General features: G+C 59.7%; 1 protein-coding gene across 1 annotated transcript; it reads left to right on the top strand.

The window, feature by feature from the left end:
• The first annotated feature begins 280 nt into the window (after positions 1–280).
• On the top strand, positions 281–4281 carry FOXI1 (forkhead box I1). Its single transcript, XM_028529012.2, has 3 exons — positions 281–925; positions 2366–2908; positions 3281–4281. The coding sequence occupies exons 1-3, from the start codon at positions 349–351 to the stop codon at positions 3367–3369; spliced, it is 1209 nt and encodes a 402-aa protein (XP_028384813.1). The 5' UTR covers positions 281–348; the 3' UTR covers positions 3370–4281.
• Positions 4282–11757: the final 7476 nt, after the last annotated feature.

Here is an 11757-nt window from a genome sequence, read left to right on the forward strand (position 1 = left end):
ATGGGACGGAATGGAGGAGGGAAAACGGGGCAAAGAGGATGAGAGAGAATGGGAGGTGGAGAAGGAAAGAGGAAACCTCTTGGAAGGGGCGGGTCTGAGCGTGTCAGTAGCGGGACCTGATGCGGCCAGCAGGGAGGTTCCCGTCCTGTCTCGTGGGCACTGGGACTGCTGGAGGGCAAAGGGGCGGGTCCTTCCTCCCAGGCGACCGCCCCTGGGTGGGGCCAAACCCTCAGGGGTATAAAAGTAAGGCTAGGACTTGCCCAACACCTGTAGAGACAGCCTTCCAAGCAGGTGCCAGGCAGGTGTCCGAGCAGAGTCCAGCAGAGCCCAGCAGAGCCCAGCCCGACCATGAGCTCCTTCGATCCTCCAGGGCCTTCGCCCCCACGCGGCAACCCGCAGTTTCCCAGCGTGAGCCAAGAGCCCCCGGAGATGAATGCTTACTACGAAAACGCCTTCCACCCGCAGGGCCTGCCAGCCCCTCAGCGGAACCCCTCCTTCGAGGTGGGCAGTGAGTATGGGGCCACCACCAACCCGTACGTCTGGTTCAACGGGCAGTCGATGGCCCCGCAGCCCTACGTGCCGAACCCCAACCCCAGCCCCTACATGCCGCAGGCTTACGGGGTGCAGAGGCAGATGCTTCCTGGCATGCCTGGCGTGGGGGGTGGCGAGGTGGGCTGGATGCCTGTGCCGTCTCAGGAAGAGCTGATGAAGCTGGTGCGGCCCCCGTACTCCTACTCGGCGCTCATCGCCATGGCCATTCACGGGGCCCCCGAGAAGCGCCTCACCCTCAGCCAGATCTACCAGTATGTGGCCGACAACTTCCCCTTCTACAACAAGAGCAAGGCGGGCTGGCAGAACTCCATCCGCCACAACCTGTCTCTCAACGACTGCTTCAAGAAGGTGCCCCGCGATGAGGACGACCCAGGTACTAGGGGGTCCCGGAGCGTGGGGAGGGGGTCCCGGAGCGTGGGGCGGGGGTGCACTCCCTCGGCAAGCCACCGGAGGGCTCCCAGGGAAGCCTCCCTTCATTCCGAGCCTCCTGAAACCAGAGAGCGGCGGGGGTGGGGGGTGGGGGGGCGGTGGGACAGGGCGTTAGCTGTGAAGAACATTCCATTCTGGCCGAGCCTCGGTTTCTCCTTCTGAACAACAGGGACGCGAACAGTGCCTCTTCCAGAGACTTGCGGCGGGGGCCCGAGATAGTGCGTGCGTTTTTAGCGCTCCCAGGGCGCTCCCAGGCGCTCCGCGGCGCTCCCAGGCGCTCCGCGGCGCTCCTCGGTCTGCCGCGAAGAAGTCCTGGCGGGGGGCGGGGGAGAGATCGGACTAAAAGCCCGAGGGGGTCCCTGGGAAGAGATGGAATGTCTTAGAACAGACGCTACGAGCCGCATTACGCAGCTGCCCTAGTTATACCCCCTCCTTGAATGCAGTGCTGCGGGGTAGCTGGCAGGAAGCCCATTCTGCAGATAAGGGAGATCGCAGGTAGGGGGGTCGCAGCCCGCCTCGGGAGAGGCTGAGCGAAGGGGCTGTGGCGGGATGCGAGCTGAGCGGGGGGTCTCTCGGACGCCGGACGGCGGACCTTGCCTTGTGAAGGGTGGGTTTCCGCCATGTGGAGCTATTCGGAGACGCGGAGACGCGGAGACTCGGAGAGTCGTAAACACGCCCGCCTCTGCTGCGCAGAAGAGAAGTCCCCGTTCCAGTTTTCCCGCAGGCGCGAGGCCTAGCAAGGGCAGGGCTCTGTCCCTTCCCGTCCCCGAGCTGGCTATACCCTCAGGCCCAGAGATAGGGAGGGGCAGGCAGAGGTCAGGCCTTAGCTCAGCCTCGGTCCTCACAGTCCACATGGAGTGTTTGTGTGCTTCCCCGTCAGCCGGGGGGAGGAGGGGCAGCTCCCAGGGGCCCACTGCTCAGACTGGGAAACTCGGGCTCCCCCGAGGTCCTGCATTCCGGGAGGGGCAAAGCCGGGACCCTCGTCCTTTTTTGGATTCCAGGCCTGAGACCTCTGGGGAGCCCCGATTTCGTCCCGAGTTTTCTTTCACCTCAGCAATGGGAGCAGCTGGGTCTCTCCATCCCACCCCACCCCCACGTGGCACCTGAACTTCTTCTAAGGAGGCCTTCTGTGAACAGCCTCAGGACTCAGGCCTTTGTTGTGCTAGCTGTGAGGGGGGCCCTCGCCTGAGAGGGGTCGGGTGTGGGTGGGGCTGGCTGTGGCTTTCTCTTCTCCGATCCTCCGTCCCGGAGGTTTGCTCTCTGTCCTGGTGGATGCCTCGCCCAAGTTCCCAGTCCTCATGGTCTGATCGGGGCTGAGGACGAGGAACAGGAGCTGAGCCCCTTTATCTGTCTCCCCACTCACCTCTCCCCGCTTTTGCGCCAGGCAAAGGGAACTACTGGACCCTGGACCCCAACTGCGAGAAAATGTTCGACAACGGGAATTTCCGCAGGAAGAGGAAGAGGAAGTCGGATGGGTCCTCCGCCGCGAGCGCCGCCGCGAGCACCTCGACCTCGGAGAAGACCAAGGGCAGTCTCCCAGCGGCGGGCGGTGCCAAGACCGCGGATGCCCGAGGCGCCCGGAACGCCACCCCGCCGGATGGCCCCAGACCCGCGAAGCAGCGGGCCGTGGCCCCGCCGAGCACCCCGAGCACCCCGTGCCTCAACAGCTTCTTCTCGTCCATGACCACCTACGTGAACGCGCCGGGCCCCGCGAGCCGCCCCGCGAGCCGCCCCGTGGTCGCGCCGGGTCCGGGCCCCGAGTCTGCTGACAAGATGGGACAGAACCTGGTGAATTTCAACACCTACGCCCCACTCACCAACCTTGGCAGCCATGTGGGCCCCCTCGCCAACCAGGGGGTGGGGGTTGAGTGGGCCAACCCCATGCCCGTTAACACTCTGGGCTACGGCTATGGCTACGGCTATGGAGGTGGCTACGGAGGTGGCTACGGAGGTGGCTATGGAGGTGGCTACGGAGGTGGCTACGGAGGTGGCTACGGAGGTGGCTATGGAGGTGGCTACGGAGGTGGCTACGGAGGTGGCTACGGAGGTGGCTATGGAGGTGGCTATGGAGGTAGCTATGGAGGTGATGTCGGAGGTGCTATGGAAGGTGGTGTCGGAGGTGCTATAGGAAGTGTTATGGGAGGTGCTGTTGGAGGTGGTGTCGGAGGTGATGTCGGAGGTGCTGTTGGAGGTGCTGTCGGAGGTGATGTCGGAGGTGCTGTCGGAGGTGCTGTTGGAGGTGATGTCGGAGGTGCTGTCGGAGGTGCTATGGGAGGTGGTGTCGGAGGTGCTGTTGGAGGTGCTGTCATCGGCCAGGTCGGCCCTCATTTCTATGACGATGCCGACGCCAGCAGCATCTTCTACCCCCCAGAGGTCACCAACCTCTAAGATGGGGCCCTCCCGAGCCAGAGGGGCACGCTGAGGCCCTCCTGGCCAGCACCCCTGTTGTACATACCTCGACACTGACCAAAGAGGCACAGGATGCTCAGAGATCTCTATCCTGCTTCTAGAAGGTGATGTAAACCTTCTGTGTGTCCTGTGTACCTGAGCACACTCCCACCAACTTTGCAATGGAAATGCTGGTGCTAGGTTAACAGTAACCGTGGTGGCCATTTGTTGAATGCCTACTATGTGCTGGGGAGCCATACCAGGCTCTTTGAAGGCATGGCCACACTTACTATGTACAGTTACCTTGTGGGGTTCATAGGAACTTCTTCCTTTAAGAGATGAGAAAACTGGGGTTTTAGAAAGTTAAGTAACTCTCCCAGGCCAACACCAACTAAGAAGTGGCAGAGCCAGGAGTACCTCCACCGCCTCCTGGCCATCCCGCAAAACTTACCCCCAGTCCTGGGCACAGCTGGCCCAGGCCCAGGTTATTCTGTGACCCCACTTCCCTGCAGACACCCCTTTTGCAAGGAGGGAAACTGAAGCTGTGCCCCCACAGGGCAGTGTGTCCAATCTGTCCCCACAGAGGGGCGTCGCTTACCCAGCTCCGGAGACCTTGAGCAGGGCAGGGACAGGAGTGGTGCACCCCAAGTCCTCCACCTCAGGGTTACCCACCTGCAAAACCCTGTATAGCGCAGCTTCTTGGGTGTACGTCATGGGCCGGTGAGCGGGAGGTGGCCGAGTCTTCAGAGAGAAACAGGGAGGAACAGGCCCTTCTGTTTTCATAGCCCGGGAGAGGCGACTGCTTGGGAGACGGGACCACCACCTGCACCCGCTACCCGGGGGTCTGGGGGGGATTTTTCTTGCTTTTATATGTATTTTTGCATGCCTGAGCTCTTATCATAATATACCTTGGGAAATATGGTTTTTTTTTCTGTTTTCTTACTTTCTTATTAAATAAAATAAATAAGTATAAAGCCACACGTGTTGCTTCCTTGTGAGTTTTCCTGTTTCTGAGCTGCCAGCCGACTCTACCTGGGGCCAAGTGCATCCCGGGCTGCCCGCTTTCGGGACAGCAGGCAGAGAAAGAACGGGCCCAAGGCTCTTCCCACCTTCACACTGGCGTGGAGACAGGACGAGGCCCCCATGGAAAAGAGGGGAGCTGGCAGGCAGGGGCAGGCGCACGGAAGCACCCCATCCACCCTGAGCACAAACTACGGCCTGGGCAGCGCCTGGTGTTCACAGCACATGCCTCCCTCACAGCTGTGCTGTGACGCCCCCAGCGGCCTCTCAAAGCGGTGGGGCTGCCTTATTATTCAGACAGGAAAACTGAGGGTCCAGGTAGTTGGGCAACGTGCCTGAAGTCCCCAGGTCTACCCAGGGTGTACCCAGGTCTTCCGATGCCGGCGCCTCATTGTACCACCAGACGTGGCTGATCCTGGCGGCGAGGGCAACCGCCCCGTTGAGTCCAGTTCATGGGGGGCAGTGGGCAGGTGCTGAGGGCGAGGGCCACGCAGTGGGAGCTCTTGTGTCCTCACCACAGCCCGAGAGTGTGTGAACGGGCGGTGCACGGGGGTGCCTAGCACAGCGCACGCTGAGAATTGTGCGTGGAAGCTGGAGGGTTCCTGGTGGGAGTCCCCTCCTTGGACGTGCACACAGAAGGCTCAAGCCAGGCCCCTGACTGCCTGCACGGCCATGCCAGGCTGCCCCCGCAGGCTCTGCAGGGCTCTGCCCCCTGGAGTGGCACCCAGGGGGGCGGTGGATACCAGCAACAACAATGGTGATGCCAACGGCAGCCACCGCGGGTGTGCCACGTGCCAGGCACTGTGCGAGGGCTTGACCTGTCCTGTTGGACTTGATCCTCCAAACAACCCAATGCAACCAGTGCTATTGTCTCCACCTCACGGGAGAGAAGACTGAGGCCCGGAGAGGGACACTGTGTAACTCGGTGAAAGAGACGCAGCCAGGATGCCAACACAGGTTGGCCGACGCCACGGCTGACTCCCACCTGGTGCACCACCGAGCCCTGGGGAGACCGGGACGGACCGCAGGATAGCAACATCGGGGAAACTGGGACGTGAAACGTGGGCCTCCCTGGAGCCCCCGTGGCTCCTTTCCGGGGGGATCCCTTTCCGCAGGGAGCTAGGGTCTCCTGGCCAGAGAGGTGGGTGTGGGGGTGGCCGAGAGCAGGAAAGGGAGGGGACACAGTGTGCAACAGACAGTCCATGGCCCCAGAAAACTTGGAATGGGCTACACCTTGCTGCCCAGAAAGGAACCCTGAGTCTGGGAGAGGAAGGGACTCCACAGTGTCACCAGGGAAATGAGGTCATAGGCAGAGTTAACATACAGGTCCCTGAAGCTTTTTGTCCCACCGGATCCCCCCGCCGCCAAATTTGCCCAGTCCTGCAGGCCTACAGTTTCTGTTGATAATGTCTCTGCCAGCCTCTCAGGCTCCCTCCTCCGCCACAGGAGGCCGGCCAGGGGTGCCGACAGGGCAAGGGGCTGGGTGTGAGGGGTCTCGAGCAGGGGCCAGCCTCCCCGGGGGTGGGGCAGGGAGATGGCCATGTAGAACCAAGGTCCCCAACACTGCATTCTTGGCAGCCTGAAGTTCATGGGCACAGCCGTGAAAGGAACGTCTACAGGGCTCTGACCACACAAAGCCCCTGCCAGTGCTTGTCTGCGATGCGCGGGGAGTTCCTGGTAGCGGCGCCAGGAACTCCTGGAAGGGGAGGTGCACGAGGTGCCGGTCCCGTGGCCGAAGGGCAGGACCCAGCTCTGGAAGGGGGTCTCCCTGGTCAGCTTCCTCGGGCTGGCCTGGCCCGCCCTGTGGTTCTGTTGCCCTGAGAAGAAATGAGGGCTGGAGAGGGGGAGGGAAGGAGGAAGAGACGGAAGCAGGGGACCTGGCTACTAAGAAGTGAGCAACATGCATGGTGCTATGGACGGCCGTTGCGTTTATTAGCCTCCCACCGTTTGGCATTGCCCGGAAGATAGGACCCCTTATGCCAAAAAAGGGTCTGAGAAGACAATTTCCTGTATGTGGGAGAGCCCAGAAAGCCTATCTGGAGGAGGCAAGGCTGGAGCAAAAGGACAGTAGAAGCCCACTCATGCAAAAGCGTCTCCAGACCACTGGTTTGCACACTCATCCTCCAACCACCTATTTTCAACCCCCAACCCTGGGCTAGGCGTCTAAATGTCCGTGTTATGTGCGCGGGGGCAGGGCAGGGGAGTGCGCCTCAAGGCAGAATACTCACGTAAATGCATGACATTCTTCAGAGAAAAGGGCATTGGCCCTGGATGACCGAAGCTCCAAGGGGCGGGGGTGAGGTGACAGTGAGGGAGAAACAGGACTCGTGAGCTCCTGGGTTCCCGGCCCAGGAAGCCCAGGAGGCCCGGCGCCCCCCAGCGCCTCCTCCCCGTGCCCCCCTCCTCTTTTGTTAGCATGGAAAGGATATTGTAAAGGCCAAATTACACAACCAAAGAGGAAATCCAAAGGCAGAGCAGGGAGGGAATAATAGAGAGGACTGTGGGGCTCCCAGGGTGATTCATTATTGTTCCTTAAGGTGAGAAGAAGAAAAAATCATTGATCCTGGAAGAAGAAATGGGGCCTGGCTGAGCCCCGAGCTGTGGGAAAGGAGTGCAGTCCAGAAATCCCGGGGGCATGTGCTCTTGGAGTGAGGGGGAAGGGCTGCAGATACTTAAAGAGACATCTGTCTGTCCGAGACTGCAGATGGGAACTTCTACAGGGCTGGGTTTCCCTGCTTGCAGGGGTGGGGGCGGGGGGCACTGGCAACACTTGGAGCTGTCCCCACAGAGGTGCCTCGTTGCCAGTCTTCAACCTGGAGTATCTCAGCCCGAGATACTCCACCTTTTGCAGGGGAGGAGGTGCAGACTTTGAGAGCCAGAGCAAAGAAAGAAGGTGGCCCAGTGAGGAAGTGGTGGAGAGGCAGCCAAAGACAACTCCAGGTCTCGCCGCCCAGGGCACCCCCTTGGTCCCAGGGGTTGTGACTGATGCCAGGTGGGCTCTCCCAGCGATCGGGCCGCTGGCACGATGATTGATAGATAGGCATGTAGCTGCCCACTGGTTGGGTATCAGCTGATCCAGCCGGCGACCAGGATTAACTAACGGGGAGGCAGAGCAGAGGACAGGACAACCAACGGGCCCTTGATGAGTCACAGAGGCGTCCCTGCGCGTATGGAGGGGGTGCTGCACACGCCAGGCGGGGAGAAGGGAGCTGGTCAGGAGGCGGGGACAAGGGATGCATTTCCACAGCTCCTCCCCTTACATTCTCGTGCACCGCTGAGGGTGGTGAGAACATTGCGAGCCCAGATTTGCCCGCGTTCTGCAAAGGATCTTTAGGCTCTGTCTGGGTGTAAGATGGCTTAGGACATGGAGTTGAGAAGACAAAATCAGGACACAGTTCAAGGGTCTAGGCCAAAGGTCAGAAAGCTTCTATAAAGGACCAAATAGCAAACACTTTACACTCTGTGGGCCGAGAGACAAAACCTAAGATACTATGGAAAAAAAAAAAAAGAGAGAGAAAAGAATTCTCCTAAAGGTTTATCAATGAAAATAATAATCCTCCAGTCCAATACGTCAGAATACAGTTCTACTGATGAGACGGTGGGATGCTTTGGCAGGGGGCGGTCAGCATCTCATCTCACTCAGACTCCCATGCAGGTGGGCCCACCCGAGACTGGGATCTGTGGTGGGTGCCAGGAGCTACTATTGGAGAGCACCTTCTCGCGCAGCAGGCAGGGTGCCCGTGTGGCCTCCCTGGGGTTTGCAGCGCACGGAGCCGCGTGGGGCTGGGTGCGGCCCAGCTCCTCAGCTCTGCACCCGGCAAAGGCCCCAGAGATGGTGGCCACATGGGTGAGCGTGTCTCCTTCCAACGAAACTGTGTGGACCCTGAAATGTGACTCTCGTGTCCTCTTCACATATTCACAGTATAGGCTTCTTCTGTTATTTTTGTTTCAGTCATCTAGGGAGGTAAAAAAGAAAACATTCTCAGTCCGTGGGCCACACAGGCGTACGTGTGGGCCAGGGGTCACGCTCTCACGGGACACGCTAAGCGGTTCGTAATCAGGACCGTCCGTGCAGCTAACCCTCTCTTCTGACTGGTGGGGAGGAGACAGGCACCTGCGAGAAAGGCCACACGTTGAGATCAGATGGCACCAGAAGTAGGGGGTTAAGGGAGGCTCCTGAACTCTGGGAAGACACCGGCCTCCGGGCTGGAATGAGGGGTCTCCGGGCTGCCCCTGGCTCGGCCGATGTGCAGTGTTTGACCAGGGCTGTCCTGCCTTCCTCGATTCTGGGAGCCCGCTCACGGATCCCCCCTCTGTCCCTGTGGACGTCACAGGTCCCCAGGGTCTTACTAAACACCTAGGGGTCTCCAGAGGACAGGCAGCTGCCTGAAGGACAAGCCTCGGACTGTGGAGACTGAGGTGGTGGGTGGCCCCGGGGAGCAGGAAGCAGCCAGCGCTCAGAGCTGCAGCTTGAAAATGGCCTTGATCTCTAGCTGTTCAGGTGGAGTGTGCCACCTGTTTATGAGTAAACTAATGGCCCGCTCTCAGCTGGAGGCAGGGTAATGGGGCAAGGCAGGGCTGCAGAACACCCAGGCGCGCGGCCTGAGGCTTAACCCTTTGTGGGCGGCAGCCGGGGAATGGACAGGCACCCCTCCAATGGAAGGACCAGCTCAAACCAAACCCCCCGCTTGCAGCTGGTTCCCGCAGGAGAGGAGAGAGCCCGGTTCCAAACCAGGACGATTCGGCCCCGCGATTAATGACTTTGAAACAGCTGAGAATAGCACTGAGTCATTATTACTCATGCAGCAAAGAAGCCCTTGGCCTGCTACGAGCCGGGTGCTGTCGGGGAAGTAGCGTGAACAAGATCAGCATCACCCAGCACGGTTCCTACACGACCCCTAGGCCCCACCTCCAGGCCAAGGCCGAGCAGACGCTGTTAACCCCTCAGACAGAGGTTACACCTGACAGGGGCTGCATCGCTGGGGAAACGGGGGTAGAAGGTGGGCAGTAACTCATACTTCCTTCATCAGAGCATAAAGGTTCCACTTTATTAAAACGCAAGACAGTTTTTAGAAACCCTCCACTCTTCAGCTCCTTACCCACTCACACGTGCACCCTTTCTGACACACGTGGAGATGGGAACCCAGGACCGGACTCTGGTGGGTGCCCGGGAACTCGCTCCCTTTTTCCTCGAAGCGTCCGTGGTCCAAGGAGAGCACAGGGGTCCTGGGCTCCACTCCCCTCACCGAGCACGGTGAAGGAGGACTTGAGAAGGGGTCCTCAGGGCGGAGGCTGAGCCACATGACGGCGGAGAGACAGATCTTCCTCGCACCCTGTCGCCCTGGGCCAGCCGCTCGCCTCTCTGAGCCCCGGCGTGCCCCCTGCTCTGCACGCACGGCAAGGCGGCCTACAAGAACGGGCTGCTCAGTGGGCGGGAAAGCTTGGCCTGGCGCCTGGCACGCGGACAGGGCCCGGTAAATGGCGATCACTGCGGGTCCGGGCAAGAAGCTCAAGGGGTCCAAATTCAGCGGGACGACTGATTTTGGGAGTCTGTTTGTCAGTGCCAACAGCTTGTCGGTTAAACCTGTCTGCACGGCGTTGAAGTACAGGGACCAGCCACATGCATGTGGGGGACCTCACTGAATCCGCAAAGGGACACCCCGACGTGAGCGTGATTTTTTTTCCCTACTGTGCAGATGTGGAATCTGAGGGCCAGTGCTCGCGACGTCTCCAAGATCGCACAGCAAGAAAGGGTGGCCACCAGGGCTGGAAACCGTGTCCCCACAGGCTTGTCCCCACACTGGGCTTCCCTCCTGCTCTGTGGAGGAGGGAGTGTGGTTGTAATTTTTTCCATGGATTGCACGGGAAAACAAAAGTTTCAATGGCAGCGTGGAGGGCTCAGGAGTGGGGGGAAGGGGAGGCCCCGACGGGAGGGACCGTTAGACTCCAGAATGGACGACTCCAATAAAAGCAGGACTCCGTCCAGGGTGACTTCCCTGCCCATGTCAGCCCTTATCTTTTCTGGATGATTCTCTGTGGTTCTATCAGAGGCACAGAAGGGGGAAGGAGAAAAAGAATCTAGCTACTGCCCTTTCCTTTCCCCCAGTTCCCAAAAGGTCTCCCACCTTCAGGATGATGTCATTTAGTCAACGACCATGGAGCTGCTCACGACGCCCTTGCCTCCACCCGTCCCCCACCCTCCGCTCACCAGGGGACACACATCCTGATTGAGTTCTGTTCTGAAATTGCCGTCTAGGGCTGAGTCGCTGTCATGAAATGATCTCTCGTAGCTGCCAGCACAGAGGAAGCCCCGAACCAGAAGCCCCAATTGGTCTACATCAAGGTCGGTGACACTTAGCATGCGCCCTTGCACTTCGCCTTCTCTTGCCCATGCAGACATTACGAGTCCATCCCCGCACTGCTTCCCACGGAGCCCTGAGAAGGCCACGTGTCAGTCTCTTGTGCTCCCTTGGAATACCGTAAACGCGGTGGCTTACAATGGCAGAAAGTCGTTCTCTCACAGATCTGGAGGCCAGAAGGCCAAAACCAAGGGGTCCACACACCCCTCTGAAAGCTCCAAGGTGGGGCTTATTCCTTGCTTCTCCCAGCTTCTAGCATCTCCAGATGCCCCTTGGCTCACGGCTGCAAAACTCCAGCCTCTGCCTTCCTTCACCAGCCTTCTCCTCTCCCGCTCCCTCTGAGGACACTTACCAGTAATTTCAGGACGCTCCCTTGTCACCCAGGATAAACTCATCTCATGACCCTTAACTTAATGTCATCTACAAATGTAGTTTTCCAAATTTTCCCATTTCTGGTTTTCAATAAGATCCCATCCGCAGGCCGCTCGGGTTCAGGTGCGGCCCTATCTTTGGAGGGTGGGGCCACCAGTTGACAACCGCAGAATCTTTCTCGGAATAGAACACGGTTCAGGTTAATTGACCCGCACGAGGAGATGTTGGCCTGTAAAATGAAGCCCTTTTATAATCTCTGGCCTAAATCGCAGGCAGCGATTCAATCTGCCTATAAACGTTTACGGAGCCCGAGTTTCATAAGTGCCTCAGCGCCTCCCCCGTGCAAGGGGCCGTGGGGAAAGCCGAAGGAGGTCGGGGCCGAGACAGGGGCCGGCACGCGGCGGCCACTTCGCAAACGTCCACTGGCTCTTCCAGGCACTAGGACACAGGTCCCCTCAGACACGGTCCCTGGCCTAAGGGGGAAACCAGCAAAAACACGGGTGAGCACCACACCCCGGGGACCCTACGGGGACGCATCCCCCTTGAAGGCACGCTCCTCCCCCTCGTAACAACGTGTTTAGCACAGGTCTCCCCCTGAGCCTCTCTTGTTTCCATGCTTACGTTTCAGCCGCTACTC

The sequence above is a fragment of the Phyllostomus discolor genome, chromosome 13 (assembly GCF_004126475.2).
Source record: "Phyllostomus discolor isolate MPI-MPIP mPhyDis1 chromosome 13, mPhyDis1.pri.v3, whole genome shotgun sequence".
Classification (NCBI taxonomy): Eukaryota; Metazoa; Chordata; class Mammalia; order Chiroptera; family Phyllostomidae; genus Phyllostomus; species Phyllostomus discolor.